Here is a 20,069-nt window from a genome sequence, read left to right on the forward strand (position 1 = left end):
ACTAAGGAGAGGAGGGAGTAAGTGTAAACTATTGAGATGCACCCAATGCCTTTCTTGAAGAAAAAATAACAAACAACCAAGATGGCTGACCTCTGCGCTGGGTGTGCAGGACCTCCGGATGAAGCGTGCGTCATTCCCAAATGTCCGCGCGTCCACGCACATCTCCACATCGTTGAACTTGGAGTAGAACAGCACGAAAGGGTAGGGCCTAGAAGAAGTCAAAATCATGTCAATTTGTATTTTTTTCATAATAATACATCCTCAATTTCCTTCTTAAAAACCATGCAATGGAGCAGCATATGAAAACCAAAATATTCCACCTTAAAAATGTCAGATTCGACATCTTACAAATTAGTTGGATGCCACAATTTAAATGCCACATTTTTATTGGGCCTGCTTGAAAAAGCATGGAAGTTTGGGAAAGGTTTAGGGAATTCTGCAACCATATGGAGAAGTGTAATGAACAAATGCATACTTTTTGAAGAAGTGTCCGTTGACCTCAAACTGCTGTTTGAGCATGACCTTGCCCCGGTACTCGATGATCAGGGTGTCTGGCTCTAGATCCCTTGACGCACGCAGGATCTTCCGGTGCTTCTGCACACGTGTCACCCGCCCCAGTTGTAACTGCATCTGAGAGCCAAGCACCGTGTTGTTGCACGCCAGCTCCGTTCGGTTAATTGTGTCCATGGCATTGGCCGAGGCGTTGACCTGGGCCGGTGAGGTCGTCGTTGCCGCTGGCGTTGTATCGCCCATTACCACGCCCTCGGCAGCAACAGTAACGGTGGCGGAGCGGTGCAGCTGGAGCAGTGTCTGGACGTCAGCACTGTACTGGTTGGCCGTGGCCTCCTCGTACTGGTCCGTCCACTGGCGGATGCGGCTCTCCCAGCCCTCCGCTGTGGTCTCGTCCACTGCGCTGGCCTCCGTAGTGGAGTTCTGGGGGAGGGGAGGGGAACGTTTTTACTTCAGAGCCGTGTCGTGTTGAAAATACACTTATTTTTATTGTATTAACCTCCCTTCTAAAACCTTTCATAAATGACCATGTCAGGGGTACAACACGTGTTTCTTCCCCTTAGATGAATGGGTTACCATGGGTGGGTGGTGCACTGTGCTCTATATCAACTTAACATATGATAATAAAATGGGTGTATTTGTGTTATGCTCAAAGGAACACGTCACTCAATGGAACCCTGAAGCTAACAGTGGCACTGATTTCTTCATCCCATTAGCTACTGCTGTGAAGTTTATCTATACATCGATATACAGTACCAGTCAAAAGTTTGGAAACACCTACTCATACAAGGGTTTCTTTATTTTTTTGCATTTTCTACATTGTAGAATAATAGTGAAGACATCAGAACTATGAAGTAACACATATGGAATATGTAGTAACCCAAAAAAAAAGTGTCAAACAAATCAAAATATATTTTATATTTGAGATTCTTCAAAGTAGCCACCCTTTGCATTGATGACAGCTTTGTACTCTTGGCATTCTTTCAACCAGCATCATGAGGTAGTCACCTGGAATTAATTAAATTAACAGGTGTGCCTTGTTAAAAGTTAATTTGTGGAATTTCTTTCCTCCTTAATGCATTTGAGCCAATCAATTGTGTTGTGACAAGGTGTGCCTTATTTAGAATTCAAGGGTGGTATACAGAAGATGCACTAAAAGACCAAGTCCATATTATGGCAGGAAGAGCTCAAATAAGCAAAGAGAAACAACAGTCCATCATTACTTTAAGACATGAAGGTCAGTCAATCTGGAAAATTTGAAGGACTTTGAAAGTTCCTTCAAGTGCAGTCACAAAAACCATCAAGCGCAATGATGAAACTGGCTCTCATGAGGACCACCACAGGAAAGGAAGACCCAGAGTTACCTCTGCTGCAGAGGATATGTTCATTAGAGTTACCAGCCTCAGAAATTGCAGCCCAAATAAACGCTTCAGAGTTCAAGTAACAGACACATCAACATCAACTGTTCAAAAGAGATTACGTGAAATCAGGCCTTCATGGTCAAATTGCTGCAAAGAAACCACTAGTAAAGGACACCAATAAGAAGAGACTTGCTTGGGCCAAGAAACACGAGCAATGGACATTAGACCGGTGGAAATCTGTCCATTGGTCTGATTAGTCCAAATTTGAGATTTTTGGTTCCACCCGCCGTGTCTTTGTGAGACGCAGAGTAGGTGAACAGATTTTCATTGCATGTGTGGATCCCACTGTGAAGCATGGAGGAGGTGTGATGGTGCTTTGCTGTTGACACTGTCAGTGATTTATTTAGAATTCAAGGCACACTTAAACAGAACGGCTACCACAGCATTCTGCAGCGATACGCCATCCCATCTGATTTGCGCTTGGTGGGACTATCATTTGTTTTTCAACAGGACAATGACAAAAAAACACACCTCCAGGCTGTGTAAGGGCTATTTGACCAAGGAGGGAGATGGAGTGCTGCATCAGATGACCTGGCTTCCACAAATCGCCCGACCTCAACCAAATTGAGATGGTTTGGGATGAGTCGGACCGCAGAGTGAAGGAAAAGCAGCCAACAAGTGCTCAGCATATGTGGGAACTCTTTCAAGACTGTTGGAAAAGCATTCCAGGTGAAGCTGGTTGAGAGAATGCCAAGGGTGAGCAAAGCTGTCATCAAGGCAAAGGGAGGCTACTTCGAAGAATATCAAATATATTTGGATTTGATTAACACTTTTTTGCTTACTACATGATTCCATATGTGTTATTTCATAGTTTTGATGTCGTCACTATTATTCTACAATGTGGGGGTGGGGGAAAAAAACATTTAATGAGTAGATGTGTTCAAACTTTTGACGGATACTGTATATAAATGAACTTCACAGCAGTAGCTAATGGGATGAAGAAATCATCAGTGCCACTGTTAGCATCATGGTTCCATTGAGTGACCGTTGACTGGTAACTGTATAACTAAACAAAATATCCTCTGGAAGGAATTCATCTTACCTTCATCCTCATGGACTTTCTAGAACCCTCTCTGAAGGCCTGTAAAGACAGACACTCATTTACACAACATTTCAGAGTCTACTCACAGCGTTTAGACAACATTCAGAGGGAATCCTACTCACAACGTTTAGGCAACGTTTCAGAGAGTCTACTGGTCAAGATTCAGCTAAATAATGTAGCAAAAATAAGTTTATGCTACTAGAAAAAGACGTATACCTCGAGGCCAAGAGAGAAGTTGCATTGGCATATTCAGCCTTAAGAGCAAGTTAAAACAAGTTACTTTACCATCTTGGTCCTCGTCCTAGCTGTGGGTTTTGCATTTGCTCCCTCAGCCCCTTTTCACACTTTGCTTGTGTGGCAATTGGCACACTTGGCCATTTTCCCCATACTATTGGTGTCTTTAGCAAGGATACTCTTGCCGTCGCTACCGCCTGCATTTAGCCCACATGGTGGCTGGCACCTTCCGCTAGCACATAATTTGGCACTCTTGCCTGGCATGTCTCGCATTTCACACACACTTAGGACTCTATGCTAACTGTGCTCTTTTGAGGACTGTGCTCTTGCGCCAAAGTTCCTACCTTTATTTTCTTGCCCTTGGGCACTCCGCGGGCCTTCTCTGTGCTCTTCTTCCTCTTCTTGGACTTGTTCCGCTTGACGCGGTTGACTGTGAGCGTGATGCTGGTGGGCGTGTGCTGCGTTGCTGTGTAGGACACCGTGGCGGGCGACACTTCCTCGTCGCCACTCTCCGTGGCGCTGCTATCGCCCACTAGAAGCGCAAGAGAGACTTGAGCATTCACAGGTACTTGGCAAAGTTAGTTTCCACCTGGGCACGCCAACAGTAAAGACTTAGGGTTGGTTTCCCGGACTAAGATGCTATTTAAATAGAGATTCTGCATTGAACTTTTTAGACCAGGCCTAAGGGTGCTTTCACACCAAATTGGTTTGGATAGTTTTTCCGAACTCTGGCGCGTTTTCTCCCTTAGTTCAGTTCGTTTGGACTGGTGTGAACACTATCCGCACTAGGGAGCGCACTAAACACACCGTGGTTCGCTCAAAAAGTGCGATCTCGGTACGATTCCATTTGTACTGTGGTGTGGTTCGATGCAGGTGATCATGCAGTCCGGACCAAACACAGTAAAAGAACCAGAGGTTCATTCAGTATTATTGGTTGTTTGACTGCGATAATTTGATCAAATGCATGCAGTGCCTTAACATACGGTGAGTAATATCACATTTATGAGCGCATCCCATGCAGATTAATGGAGAAGGGGGCTATACTGTAGGCTACTGAGCAGGTAGTGAAATTCTACACACCCCTTGCACAGTCTTCACATTTTGCGGCCTGAATATAACATCTAAAAAGGGATTACATAGTATTTTCAAGTAATGAGGTGGCAGCATCATGTTATGATTGTCATTGGCAGGGACTGGGGAGTTTCATATGTCTTTTGATCCTGACAAAGGAGCAAAGCTCACGTAAAAAGTTAAATGAAAACCTGCCTCAGTCTTCTGAAAACCTAACCCTGGGATAGAGTTTTATCAGCAAGAAATTTACACAGATCTTTATGCCAAAGACACACCAGAATGGCTCTTCAAGAGGTCTTGCGTGTTCATGAGTGGTCTAGCCTCTTTCCGGACTTAAATTTGTTTGACAATCAGAGCCAAGGTTTAAATATTGCTGCCCATCAATGATTCCCAACCAAATTTACTGAGCATGAGACATTTTGACCAAAACAAATGGACATATGTTGCCCTAAGAGTTGTGCAAAGTTGGTAGAATACTATTCAAAATGATTCACAGCTGTAAACTCTGCCAAAGATGCTTCCACCAAGTATTAACACTGGGGTGTGAAGACATACGCAACCAAACTTTCACTTTGAATATGTGGAGTAGGTCGTTCAGATGTGAAGGAACAAAATCCAATGCAATCAATTTTTAGATTTAATTTTAAGGCAGCAAAATGTGAAGACTGTGCAAGGGGTGTGTCGACTTTCACTAGGCACTGTAGTATACTCTTCTCCTCTGGCGGCCGTTGTCACAGTTAGAGTGGATATTGCGCGGTTTCCTCACGCATTTTATTGGATGACCAAAGCGAAAGTATTAACTCAGCAAAAAAAGAAGCGTCCTCTCACTGTCAAAGGCGTTTATTTTCAGCAAAATGAACGTGTAAATATTTGTATGAGCATAACAAGACAAACTGAACAAGTTCCACAGACATGTGACTAACAGAAATGGAATAATGTGTCCCTGAACAAAGGGGGGGGGGGTCAAAACCAAAAGTAACAGTGAGAATCTGGTGTGGCCACCAGCTGCATTAAGTACTGCAGTGCATCTCCTCCTCATGGACTGCACCAGATTTGCCAGTTCTTACTGTGAGATGTTACCCCACTCGGCCCTAGCCCTCACGCTCCGATCCAACAGGTCCCAGACTTGCTCAATGGGATTGAGATCCGGGCTCTTCTCTGGCCATGGCAGAACACTGACATTCCTGTCTTGCAGGAAATCACACACAGAACGAGCAGTATGGCTGGTGGCATTGTCATGCTGGAGGGTCATGTCAGGATGAGCCTGCAGGAAGGGTACCACATGAAGGAGGAGGATGTCTTCCCGGTAACGCACAGCGTTGAGATTGCCTGCAATGACAACAAGCTCAGTCCGATGATGCTGTGACACACCGCCCCAGACCATGACGGACCCTCCACCTCCAAATCGATCCCGCTCCAGAGTACAGGCCTCGGTTAAACGCTCATTCCTTTGACAATAAACCGCGAATCCAACCATCACCCCTGGTGAGACAAAACCGCAACTCGTCAGTGAAGAGCACTTTTTGCCAGTCCTGTCTGGTCCAGCGATGGTGGGTTTGTGCCCATAGGCGACATTGTTGCCGGTGATGTCTGGTGAGAACCTGCCTTACAACAGGCCTACAAGCCCTCAGGTAGCCTCTCTCAGCCTATTGCGGACAGTCTGAGCACTGATGGAGGGATTGTGCATTCCTGGTGTAACTCGGGCAGTTGTTGTTGCCATCCTGTACCTGTCCCTCCAGGTGTGATGTTCGGATGTACCGATCCTGTGCAGGTGTTGTTACACGTGGTCTGCCACTGCGAGGACGATCAGCTGTCCATCCTGTCTCCCTGTAGCGCTGTCTTAGGCGTCTCACAGTACGGACATTGCAATTTATTGCCCTGGCCACATCTGCAGTTCTCATACCTCCTTGCAGCATGCCTAAGGCACATTCACGCAGATGAGCAGGGACCCTGGGCATCTTTCATTTGGTGTTTTTCAGAGTGTATAGAAAGGCCTCTTTAGTGTCCTAAGTTTTCATAACTGTGACCTTAATTGTTTACCGTCTGTAAGCTGTTAGTGTCTTAACGACCGTTCCACAGGTGCATGTTCATTAATTGTTTATGGTTCATTGAACAAGCATGGGAAACAGTGTTTAAACCCTTTACAATGAAGATCTGTGAAGTTATTTGGATTTTTACTAATTATCTTTGAAAGACAGGGTCCTGAAAAAGGGACTTTTCTTTTTTTGCTGAGTTTATGAAGTTTGGGAGACAAGTTATGCTTCTTGATAATCATTGATGGATTTAACATGACCATTTTCTCCAATAAACAAATGGCTCGTATGAACACATGGTTGTTTAACATTTGGCAATGTGAAACCAACCTGACCAAATGCAAAAAGTAACAGATAAAATCAAAGTCGGATTCGAACTATAGCTATGAACTGTGTGTGAAAAGCCCTAAACTTAATCAGTGTCCAGGAAAACTGGCCCATGGAGTTTACGTGGTTTAGTTGAGGCCAAGTGGCACCATGTATATACGTAACGCCAGTGCATTAATGTGGTGGCTGTATGCGTTTTCCATACTTGGAATACGCACATTGAGATGTAGGTTATGTAGTCTGTCATTCACCATACCTGATACATTTTCTTGTTTCCGGCGTTGGCCATCCAGTCCTTTCCTCCTGTCTAGCCCCCTGAAATCACAGAAATAAGAACATTACAATCAGGAAATTGCAGATCTTATAGGCCTTTAGCAAGGTGATATATATATACATACTATGTCTGTATTAATCTAAGACAAATAGAAGTGGTGACCCACCATTAACGTAGATAGATACACACACAGTTGAAGTCAGACGTTTACATAAACGAGTTTTAATGACTCCAACCTAAGTGTTTCAACCACTACACAAATTTCTTGTTAACGAACTATAGTTTTGGCAAGTCGGTTAGAACATCTACTTTGTGCATGACACAAGTAATTTTCCCAACAATTGTTTACAGACAGATTATTTCACTGTATCACAATTCCAGTGGGTCAGAAGTTTACATACAGTAAGTTGACTGTGCCTTTAAACAGTTTGGAAAATTGCAGAAAATTATGGCATGGCTTTAGAAGCTTCTGATAGGGTAATTGACATAATTTGAGTCAATTGGAGGTGTACCTGTGGATGTATTTCAAGGCCTACCTTCAAACTCAGTGCCTCTTTGCTTGACATTAGGGAAAAATCAAAAGAAATCAGCCAAGACCTCAGAAAAACAACAACAAGTCTGGTTCATCCTTGGGAGCAATTTCCAAACGCCTGAAGGCACCACGTTTATCTGTACAAACAATAGTACGCAAGTATAAACACTATGGGACCACGCAGCCGTCATACCACTCAGAAAGGAGATGCGTTCTGTCTCCTAGAGATGAACGTACTTGGGTGTGAAAAATGCAAATCAATCCCAGAACAGCAAAGGACCTTGTGAAGATGCTGGAGGAAACCGGTACAAAAGTATCTATATCCACAGTAAAACGAGTCCTATACTGAGATAACCTGAAAGGCTGCTCAGCTAGGAAGAAACCACTGCTCCAAAACCGCAAAAAAAAAAAATCCAGACTACGGTTTGCACATGGGGACAAAGATTGTACTTTTTGGAGAAATGTCCTCTGGTCTGATGAAACAAAAATAGAACTGTTTGGCCATAATGACCATCGTTATATTTGGAGGAAAAAGGGGGCCGCTTGCAAGCCGAAGAACACCATCCCAACCGTGAAGCACGGGGGTGGCAGGATCATGTTCTGGGGGTGCTTTGCTGCAGGATGGACTGGTGCACTTCATAAAATAGATGGCATCATGAGGTAGGAAAATTATGTGGATACATTGAAGCAACATCTCTAGACATCAGTCAGGAAGTTAGAGCTTGGTCGCAAATGGGTCTTCCAAATGTACAATGACCCCAAGCATACTTCCAAAGTTGTGGCAAAATGGCTTAATGACAACAAAGTCAAGATATTGGAGTGTCCATCGCAAAGCCCTGACCTCAATCCTTTAGAACATTTAAATGCAGAACTGAAAAAGCGTGTGCGAGCAAGGAGGCCTACAAACCTGACTCAGTTACACCAGCTCTGTCAGGGGGAATGGGCCAAAATTCACCCAACTTATTGTGGGAAGCTTGTGGAAGGCTACCCGAAACGCTGACCCAAGTTGAACAATGTAAAGGCAATGCTACCAAATACTAATTGAGTGTATGTAAACTTCTTACCCACTGGGAATGTGATGAAAGAAATAAAAGTTGAAATAAATCATTCTCTACTATTATGCTGACATTTCACATTCTTAAAATAAAGTGGTGATCCTAACTGACCTAAGACAGGAAATGTTTACTCTGATTAAATGTCAGGAATTGTGAAAAACTGAGTTTAGATGTACACACACATACACGACATCCCACAGAGTGTACCATGTATTCAGAACCTTAACTCAAAATGGCTGCCGCCAGCTCTCACCTGCAGCTCTCGCACTTTATGAGGAAGCCATCCTGAGTCAGGCTGCAGTGGCACCAGCTGGCCACGGCCCCTTCTTCCTCCGACGAGCTGTCGCTGTCAGCAGAGTTCTCCTCCTGGCGGCCGTTGTCATGGTAGCGGGAGGTAGGGCCGCGTGCCACGCCGTTGAGCTCCATGCGGGGGATGATGGTTTGGGAGAGCGGGGAGGCGGGTGGGGTGGGGGGAGGGGGCGCGCCATAGTTGTGATCCTGACAACACACAACGGAAGACTGTTGCATCTTCAAACAATGGGTGTTCAGGTACAAAAAAAAAAAAAAAAAGAGGAAGGGGGAAACGGAAAATGGAAGACGAATGAAAATGAGGGTAAACAAAATGGTACGTGACAATATAGCATGTTAGCTAAAAACGCACGAGGGCGCTGCGAACGTGTTAATCAGCATTAGCGATCCATAGCATTGAAGCCTTGCGCCGACTTTATTTTGCTACGTTTTTCTAGATACTTGAGACTTAGCATGTCGTGCGGGACTCTCCTTCCACTCGGATGTAAGACTACACTTGCAACAGTACTGGCCTTACGCGCGCTTAGGCCGACACATTAATTTAGTGTACTGATGAAAAGTCCATAAGGGACATCTTACAAAAAGGTACTTGATCGGAATGTTGATATCGTCAGATATGAGAGAGACTGGCCTATAAAATTGGCCACATTGTGACAAAGGAAGAAAAGAGCTGTGTACTCACAGTATATGGTAGTCCCCGATACCCATGACTCTGTGCACTCACACAGCTGTGGTTGGGGTAGTTTTTCTCATTCACGGCAGGGCTTGCTTCCACTGACTCAGGGCTGAAAGAGGGAGAGAGAATGAAACCGTAAGCAGTGGAAACATGGACAGTAAAAGAGTAATGGTACAGACACATCGGGAAATCTGACTGCTGATAGGTACTTAGCACAGTTGGAGGCTGTTCCTCCTCTTGCAAGAACAAAGATGAACTAAATGCGTTACCAATAAATAATTTAATTCACTCTCCATTATCCCACATACTGCCAGTGTCAGTTCGCTTGCAAGCGTCGCCATTTAGCACAACACCGCTAGCTACTCCATCGTCTCTCGAAAGACAGGCAGCTGCTTCATTCAAAAAACAAATCCATTGTGATTTAATTATAATGTTGCTAACTACACTAGTTATCTATACTGAATACAAATATAAAACAACATGTAAAGTGTTGGTCCCGTGTTTCATGAGCTGAAATAAAAAGATCCCAGAAATGTTCCATACGCACAAAAAGCATATTTCTCTCAAATGTTGAGCACACATTTGTTGACATCCCTGTTACTGAGTATTTCTCCTTTGCCAAGATAATCCATCCACCTGACAGGTGTGGCATATCAAGCTGATTAAACAGCATGATCATTACACAGGTGCACCGCGTGCTGGGGACAATAAGGCCAAACTAAAATGTGCAGTTGTCACACAAAACAATGCCACAGTTTCAAGTTGAGGGAACGTGCAATTGGCATGCTGATTGCAGGAATGTCCACCAGAGCTGTTGCCAGAGAATTGAATGTTAATTTCTCTACCATAAGCCACCAACATCGTTTTAGAGAATTTGGCAGTACGTCCAACTGGCCTCACAACCGCAGACCACATGCAACCCCACCAGTCCAAGACCTCCACATCCGGCTTCTTTACCTGCCGGATCATCTGAGACCAGCCACCCAGAGAGCTGATGAAACTGAGGAGTATTTCTGTCTGTAATACAGCCCTTGTGGGGGAAAACGAATTCCTGATTGGCTGAGCCTGGCACCCCCGTGGGTGGGCCTATGCCCTCCCAGGTCCACCCATGGCTGCACCCTGCCCAGTCATGTGAAATCCATAGATTAGGGCCTAATGAGTTTATTTCAATTGGCTGATTTCTTTATATGAACTGTAATTCAATAAAATCGTTGAAATTGTTGCATGTTGCGTTTTATATTTTTGTTCAGTGTAAATAGCCAAGAAACACAAGGATAGTTTCCCTTCCGTAGACTTTCGTTTCAAGTAAATAAGTAACAGAGCAGCTTGCTAGTTAGCTTACATTAGCTCCAGCATGCACAAGCCAAACAAGCTACTGCCACCTTGTGGCCTGGAGTATTTCAATGAAGCAAAGAGGCGGCAAAACTGTTCTGTGTGAACAACAAAGTAAACTGCCGACACTCTGGGCAAAGGTGCTAAGTACCTACCAGAGGTCAGATCTCTGTGTGTCTAACCCGTAAAAAAGTGTAAAACAAAAGTTGGAGAAATGTAGGAGTTAAAGATAGAACGAGATCCAGATATAGGGAAAAGTTAGGAAATATAGAATGAAATATCGTATCTAGAAAGAGTAAACAAAACTACAGGGAAAGCCATTTTTCAACTACTAAGCAGCTAAGCTTGGTCATATTCATAACACAACAGACTGAAAACAGAAAAAAAATAAAGACAACCTAAATTAGCCAATAAGACATGCCCGTTGTCACTTATCGTCACAAAACGTTTTGGTATAGTTTGTCTTGATGAATACTACCATCTTGGGGGGGTTCCTGCATTAACCTGCTTTACTTGTAGACAACTCTAAGGTGATATCTCCTAGACCTGTTCTGTACACTAGATGGCACCACAGCCCAAACCATCCTCAACAGCCAAGGGAAGTCTGGGTGAACGATGACAATTCAGGAAATGGAATGTCAGCGGCCATGATGCGTGTTATGCAACTCCCCCGTTGCCCTTTAGCAGAGGTCTTGGTGGGAGGGGAGAAGAGAACCTTGTCTTTTTACCCAACTACTAACAGTCCTGGTACACGTAGCCCTGCCGAACAATATCAAATGTCAAAAGGCTACATGTCAAAACAAGAAAATATTACATTCCGGCTGGTGATTTTTCTAAATGTCGCCCATGTCTGCTTTTCTGTTTCTCATTGTTTTCATGTGAGGTGAAATCCCCCACCCTGCATGCCTTCCCCTGAGTCAGGTTGGGTTTCTTAGAGGGAGATGTATGGGGGAGGGGAAGAGCCTGATCCAGCTACATTCCATTGAAGCTCAGTCATCTGGCTCACCTACAGGGTAGTAGGAGCACTGGGTTCAGGTTGTTTTCCCTGTGCAGTCCGGAGCCATTTCCTCATACAGCACTCAGCAGAGCAGCTGGCTCTTGATCCAATACTTTTCTGATTTAGCCTCAGCCATCCTTGGGGTCATCACTGATCAGTTACAGGTTCTGTCCCAAATGGCACCCTATTCTCTATACATTTTTAGCAAAAGTAGTGCAGTATGTATGGAATAGGGTGTCATTTGGGGCGCAAACACTATGTGAAGGGGTGGTTGAGTGCAAGGCCTGACAGGGGAAGGAGGGTTCATATCCTAATGGTCTCTCACGCTGCCTTCTGCCCCATAGATAGAAAGTAGGGATGCACGATATATCGGTATCGGATGATATTAGCTGAAAATGCCAACATCGGGCTCGGCCCTAGTTTAACGCCGATGTGCAAAACCGATGTCAAAGCTGACGTGCATACCTACATAACGTAGGTACAAGACGTAATGACTCCATGTAAAAATGTTGCGCTACACGTGCAACACAGCATTCCTAATCTATACCACGGTGTCTGCTGTGTGGATCAAGCAATCAACAAATCGAGCAGTCATTTGAAAGAGTAAAAAAAAAAAGTCAGCAAGACAACTCAAAAGGCGAAATCCATTAACGGCAAGATAAATGGCATTCATTGCCATTGACAATCAACCGTTCTCTGTCGTGGGTGATGTTGGCTTTCGCCGACTGGTCGAGCACCGGTACACATGTTGCCCTAACGGAGTTACACAGTAATAGCGTCACAGCTATTGGCGTCACAACATACTATGGGACGCCGTTTGGGTCTTTGCGTGTCAAAAAAGATACGTCAAATAACACTATTTGACGCGTTAAATAAGCTTTTAAATTTGACAGGTCAAATAACAGTTCTATTATAGAATGCGAGTTCTGAATTTGCATGTGCAAGTCACGCGCCACCACTACTATCAGTAGCACTGTCAAAGCTGCACAAAAAAGTCTGCAAACAAGCAGACACCGGCCACGAACGATGCATTTACAATAAATACCACGTTGGTAATGAAGCATTATTTGTTTGACCACAACTTCTGGGGTAGCTAGCTTTAGCTTGGTACCTAGCTAGCACCAATACAACCAGCCTGAAAACAAATGACCAGTAGAAACTGCAGTCATTTTCATTATTTTTTGCAATGATTTAGGAATCCTTGTGAGTAAGTATTACGTAGGTAACCACTTGTTGTTCGCCTATTGAAATTGAACTTCAAATAAATAGCTAGCCAGCTACTTAACCGTGTTGCTCAAAGCTAACGTTATAAGCAGCCAGCTAGCTTCATCTGGCTATTGAGGCTCGACCTGACCGGCTATTGAGGCTCGACCTGCCACAATAAGGATTAGGTACAAGTGGAATTTGCAGTTTGCCTTCAAAATAAAAGTTCCTATTTGACAGTGATGCAGAAGGTTACAATTGGTGGAATCATGCCATATTTAGACTAAATAATGTTAAACAAGGTTGGAATGTGAAGCAATGAAATGGGGTCAGTCTACTTGGTGACACCCACAGAACACAACTGTGAAGAGTTTACGCAAATATTAGCGTTGTAGCTCTTATCACGGGACTCACCTCCCCAGTCAGCCTATTGTGTGTATTGACATTCATATTGCACTGTACAGCCGTACCTACAGATTGGGGATCAATGAAATGGGTTATCAGTCTACTCAATACCCAAGATATTTTTTCCCAATGTCCTCCTCAGAGAGACTCCAAAACATCCATGCAGTATTGTTTTTCCTCGGGAATAGTGTTCAATACACATTAGGTTGATAATAAATGTGGCTCAATTCACAGTTGTTTCAGAGTCCCGCAAGAGCTACAACTTTAATGTTCTCTGGGTGTCACTGAGTAGACTGATACCCCATGTCATTGATCCATAGGTAAGGCTGTACAGTGAAATAAGTATGCCCTAAACGCAATTCTAAAGTAGAATACATCCAGTGTGATTTCAGATGTCAAATTAACAAATTGTCTTTTGTTAATTTTATATAATATTCCAACCTCGTTTAGCATGATCTATTCAATTATGGCATAATTATACTATTTGTATTCATTTGCATCACTGTCAATGACATACTTATTTTGAAGGCTACCAGCAAAGTCCACTATTGTGCCTAATCCTTATTGTGGCTAGCTTCAAATAGATGGGTCTGACCACATTTTAGATGACACCTAGCTATATAGTTAGCTAGCTACTGAAGTGGATGTCGTTTTGCTATGTTTTTGGGGATGAACATTGCTTGCATTTTTTTATGACCAGCACTGTAGTAGGTGCGCGAGACAACTTTACCAGCATCATAGCATACGTATCGATGAAACATAACACATGAAATACGAGTGATCGTGTAATAACTATGTAAAAAAATGAATAAACGCATTAAATTATTATGTGACGTGCAGTCATTTTCAGGTCCTGATTGGTCAACAAGCTTATTTGACACGTCAAATAGTGTTATTTGATACAAACACCCAAACGGCGTTCCATAGTATGAGAAATCCTGGTTAAGCATGAAACTGAACAAATTAACAACGAAACTGCACAGCAAGTTAAAGAAATAGGTTTTGATTATGTTTTAGTGGTAATGGGGACATGCTTAAATGCCAACAAAATAACTTTTTGGTCAGTGTGGTGTGTATGTGTGTGTAACCTTTTTTAACTAGGCAAGTCAGTTAAGAACAAATTCTTATTTACAATGACGGCCTACCCCAGCCAAACCCGGGTCAATTGTGCGCCGCCCTATGGAACTCCCAATCACGGCCGGATGTGATACAGCCTGGATTCGAACCATGGACTGTAGTGACACCTCTTGCACTGAGATGCAGTGCCTTAGACCGCTGCGTCCGTGTGTGTGTTACCTATTTAACTGTAAAAGAATGCTTAATAGGCCGTTAAAATTCGGAATATCGGTATCATTTTTTTTGGCAAGGGAAATATAGGATATCGGTATCGGCCAAAAATGTCATATCGGTGCATCACTAATAGAAAGGCATCCGGTAGTACTCCTGTATTCTGTCCAGGCTTGGGCGGTATACGGAAATAAGCACGGGATGGGTTTTCAATACCATTAAAACAATTTATAAGTTTTTTAATAAAATGTGAATATTTGTAGCTACTTAAATACCTGCTGTCAACTTGAACAATACGTTAGCAGATAAAGATCATTCTTCATTTCACCCGAAACATTTTTCATTACGAAGTTTACTGGTACTCCCTAGTCACGTGGCGTTTGTTTACAAGCACACAACGACGAGAGCACACGCCAGGTGATCTAGTTACGGTATGGAATTCGCAACTAAATGTTTGGAAGCTGGATATCTTTTAACTATTAAGTTAACGGTCTAAAATGTGCTGAATGCTCAGCAGTTGTGTATTAGGTTTGCTCATTTATTAACTTGTTAGCTTGATTTTGGAAGAAGCGTCGCTTGGTAACAGCAGAGAATCTCCTCCTTATCAAGAGCTTTGCTGTCTAATATTTGTTTTTGAGTTACTTGTATAACTTTGAGCTGGGATGTTTGTCCTGCAAATAATTTAGCTCAGACACTGTATAAAATGTTCACAATGCACTTGTTAGCATTCTCTATGGGATATTACATGTAATTGTTAGTATTGCGAACCTTTGGATTAAAAAGGCTCAGTGGGGTTTGAAAAGAGCACCCCCGTGTTCAGTGCTGATATTACCGAATATCCTGGTATGGCACAAGGTCGGTATGAAAGTATGACAATCGGGATACCGCCCAAGCATAATTCTGTCTGTGGTGGGCCCCAGCTTCCTGGTCTAGGTTGGAAGGCCTTCACTGTGACCTACACTTTCCAGCTCTCCTGGTCACTTCCTGATTCTGACCACAGTGGAAACACAGCAACAGCTAGTTTAGAAACGTTTTGAACTGCTGCACATGGCTTGTTGGGTTGTGAAAAGAGAGGACACACACACACAAACCCTAGCATCCCTATCCTCAACCCCCCCTCCCCTGTGGTACTCACTCTGATCCAGCAGCCATATCTGAGTAGGACGTTTCTGGTGTGGTGACTCCCAGCGCGATTACTATGCTCATGACGTCCAGCACAGCGGCGCGCAGGGAGGAGGGGGAAGGGGGGGGGAGGGAGAAGGAGGGGGGAGGGTGGGATGGGACAGGGGGGAGGAGGAGAGGGGGGGGATCACGGGGTCTGAACTGTAGTGACAGACCACTCCAGGGGTGGGGTGCCGTAGAGCCGCAGCCGACGGCTCACGGACATGGGGAGACCTGGGGAGAGAGCGAGAGGACAGGTCAGGAGTGAGACAAACACGCAACCCAAACACGCCCACCAGCAAGCGCGCACACACACACACACACACACACACACGGAAACAAGTGAAGAGTCAACAAAAGACACTTCTGACCCCATGAACTTGAGAGTTGGGTATAGCCTAAAATACAGGTAGAACCATTAGAAATATATAATCTAGATTATATTTCTATGGGTAGAACACCAATATACGGACAAGCATAAAACTGGGTTTCCCGCTGCTGTTAATACACAATTGGACCATTTAATTTGGATTCTCAATGAACTATCGTGAGTCATACAATTTTAAAGGTCATTCTAAATGTTGGGGCTTGTAAATCGATACAAGAAGCCTAAAAGAAATGCTACAGAAGTTGTCACATACACCGGATAGGTTGTGTGAATTGTTTTGCAGGGTCAGCCATTGTATATGGCGCCAGTGGAGCAAATTAGGTTTAAGAGCCTTGCTCAAGGGCAAGTCGACAGATTTCTCACCTTGTCGGCTCCGGTATTCGAACAAGCGACCTTTCGGTTACTGGCTCAGCAGCAATACTCTGTCTTACCTAAAAGCCAAATGCAAAACAGGGGGAAAACTGCTGCAGCCCCATATTCTGTAAGTGTGTGTGAACAATGAACTTGATTGAGTTTCAATACCATGGGTCGGCACCTAGGCCTAATTCCTAGACAAGTTGGAGAATAGGCCTAATGTTTATGGGGTGTTTCCACACCAGTGTGGACAGGGAATATTTTTGGCATCTCAGATTCTGCTCTGAATTTTCACAAAGAAAATTAATTGGGAGGAAGGATGTTTATCAATATCTTGTGTCAAATGGACAATGCGCCAATCCTCTCCAAAATGGGATGGTATAATTTGATACAGAATAATTTCTTAATTTATAGACTAATCAACGCTGGTCAGGCTCTGTCCTGGCTGGTATGCTGCACTAGCCGAGACAAAATTGCCACCCTCCTAACCCCGCAAAGTAGAATAGTAGCCTAGGCTACATACAGTGTAGGCCCACAATGCACTTTTATGAATGCCCATGTGGTAACCTACCGTTTGTAATTTCTTTCATAAATTTGTGAACGCATGTATTAGTCATTTACTGTTCTCATTCTCGGAGTGGAAACGTTGTTTGCAGAGTTCACAACCTGCCACACTTGTGAGAAACGAGTTTGGGTTCATTACAAACCATAATTTATGTGTGTGCCATGTGAGCAATGAGCATCTGTCTGGTTTCTCGGTCCTGTTAATGTTGACGGCACGTGCGCTTGAGCACGCATAGAAGTACCTTGCCTGCTTCTCGCAAATGTCAAATATAGGAAAGTGCCCATTTGGGGACAGTCTGATTGTCTTAACTCACCATGTCCACCAATAATAAGCTGGGCTTCAGTCATTTTTTCCCTTCACCTCAAAGTATATCAAGTAAGTATTTTTAGAATATATATATTTTTTTACATCCATTCAAATGATAATACTTCCTCACAGTATTTGAAAAATCTTTCCACCCCCCCCCCCCCCCCCCCCTCGATAATCAGCGTTGCTGATAAATAGGTTATGGGCATATTGCGTGTATTTGTTTCCATTTTAAATGATTGTCAAATTCATCTTCACATTATAGCATAGCTGTACCCCTCATACGTTCCTTGTCAAATCATTATCTTATAGCCTACTTTCGGAAAGCCTCGTTTTTTTTAATACGTTTAAAGGAAAGGAGAAATATTTGCTTGTGTCTGGCGTATGCTCGTAGCTTTGATTGACGGGTGCTTTTACTGGGGTGTGCATGTATGAGTTCGCTGATTCTCTATACGTCTATTCAGAACAATTCCTAAAGTAGCCTGTCTGGACTCCATCTCTTTAAATCATGACAGGAGCGTTTGATTATTATCTCATTACGGCGTCCTCTCTGACGAACATGCCAATGCCATCGAATGGCCGCAGCAACAGGGTGTGACGTAATGCGAATATTTTGGGGAAAAAGTGGGAGAAAACCCACCTGACTTCGTTTGAATGGTGTTGTGCGTCGAAATAGGATCTGTATTAAAAACAATTATATGCAGAACAGGTAAGCATATCTTTAAATTTGACTATTATTATAGAAATGCGACAGATCCTCTCCAACCTGGCATATCTTAATATTTATAAGTAATAACCTGAATGATAATAACAAAGTGTAATTGCCTTTTTCAAATATGCTTCTTAATAAAACCTATCCAACAAGTGTACAGAATTGTGACCTTCCCTTTTTTGACCTCCCGCTGGCCGGTTATGTCGGTGACTTTGTACATTGCCCTGGCCAATTACCATAAGCTCAAATTCCAAAACAGTCACATCCCTAGCACCACCAACACAGTGAATGGGAAAATGGATTCAAACGGAACTCCCTTTGCTGGTGATTTGCAATCTTAAAATGAGGGCTATGATTGGTTAATTACATATATCAATTTCTTTGAATAAAATGTGTCATATTTTCAAAAGTACCAGAGAGCCCGCTCTTAAAACATGATGTACGTGTGTTACAGTATAACTTTACGGCGTCCCCCCGACACGGGCGCGAACCAGGGACCCTCTGCACACATCAACAACAGTCACCCACGAAGCATCGTTACCCATCGCTCCACAAAAGCCGCGGCCCTTGCAGAGCAAGGTGCAACCCTACTTCTAGGTTTCAGAGCAAGTGACGTAACTGATTGAAACGCTACTAGCGCGTACCCGCTAACTAGCTAGCCATTTCACATCCGTTACACTCACCCCCCTTTCAACCTCCTCCTTTTCCGCAGCAACCAGTGATCCGGGTCAACAGCATCAATGTAACAGTATAACTTTAAACCGTCCCCTCGCCCCGACACGGGCGCGAACCAGGGACCCTCTGCACACATCAACAACAGTCACCCACGAAGCATCGTTACCCATCGCTCCACAAAAGCCGCGGCCCTTGCAGAGCAAGGGGAAACCCTACTTCAGGTCTCAGAGCAAGTGACGTAACCGATTGAAATGCTATTAGCGCGTACCCGCTAACTAGTTAGCCATTTCACATCCGTTACACGTGTAGAGTATTAAAGGGTAGGAAGCATGAGTTTACTCAAACTAGGGCTGTCACACACCCCCCCCCCCCCCAAAAAAACGATCTTTGTCGAACAAGAGCATTCGTTCGACCAATCGATTGGTTGAAATTTTTAAACGTGTATTTTTTCCATATCCTATGTGTTTTAATCAATTAAACTATATGCACTGAGCTTGTCTGATGCCTTAAGCAAACTGTTTGACGAAACAATAACGACACAAATGACTAGATGGAGGCTGGGCCTGGCTCAGACTTGCTGCGCTGGGCGTGACTGACTAGCACCCGTTGTCTCTCGCTCTACTCCCTGCTGCAGCGACCACCACAGAACATCAAAAGTGTGTATCGCGCTGTCCGTGTTGCTGAAGCTTTAACATAATTACAGCCATTTCTGACTTAAGTTGTTAACAAAACACCTAATTTGTTTAAGAAAAATATTTCCTATTCCCTTGCTCTCTTTAAGTGCATTCGGAAAGCATTCAGACCACTTGATTTTTCCCACTGTTACGTTACAGCCTTATTCTAAAAAGTTATTGTTTTCGTCCCCTCAATACCCCATAATGACAATGCAAAAACCAGTTAGAATTTTTTAGCAAATGCATTTAAAAAAAAGAAATTTAAAGTATTCAGACCCTTTACTCAGTACTTGTTGAAGCACCTTTGGCAGCGATTACAGCCCTGAGTCTTCTTGGGTATAACGCTACAAACTTGGCACACCTCTATTTGGGGAGTTTCTCCCATTCTTCTCTGTAGATCCTCACAAGCTGTGTCAGGTTGGATGGGGAGAGTCTCTTCAGAGATGTACGAGAGGGTTCAAGTCTGGCCTCTAGCTAGGCCACTCAAGGACATTGAGACTTGTCCCGAAGCCCCTCCTGCGTTGTC

At 43.7% G+C, this 20,069-nt stretch overlaps 1 protein-coding gene across 3 annotated transcripts in view; it reads right to left on the reverse strand.

The window, feature by feature from the left end:
- The window catches only part of LOC120064304 (histone-lysine N-methyltransferase SETD5-like), a 50,717-nt gene that overhangs the window by 11,857 nt on the left and 18,791 nt on the right, over positions 1-20,069 (reverse strand). For 2 of the 3 annotated variants that reach the window (XM_039014793.1, XM_039014784.1), the window contains exons 2-9: positions 15,844-16,103; positions 9,491-9,593; positions 8,753-9,027; positions 6,895-6,953; positions 3,552-3,739; positions 2,974-3,012; positions 476-933; positions 91-208 (exon numbers count right to left, since the gene is read on the reverse strand). In XM_039014793.1, coding sequence (XP_038870721.1) covers positions 91-208; positions 476-933; positions 2,974-3,012; positions 3,552-3,739; positions 6,895-6,953; positions 8,753-9,027; positions 9,491-9,593; positions 15,844-15,914 — 1,311 coding nt within the window. In that variant the 5' untranslated portion in view covers positions 15,915-16,103. The remainder of the gene's footprint in view (positions 1-90; positions 209-475; positions 934-2,973; positions 3,013-3,551; positions 3,740-6,894; positions 6,954-8,752; positions 9,028-9,490; positions 9,594-15,843; positions 16,104-20,069) is intronic. The other variant, XM_039014801.1, reaches the window with a different exon arrangement.

The sequence above is a fragment of the Salvelinus namaycush genome, chromosome 2, assembly GCF_016432855.1.
Source record: "Salvelinus namaycush isolate Seneca chromosome 2, SaNama_1.0, whole genome shotgun sequence".
Taxonomy (NCBI): Eukaryota; Metazoa; Chordata; class Actinopteri; order Salmoniformes; family Salmonidae; genus Salvelinus; species Salvelinus namaycush.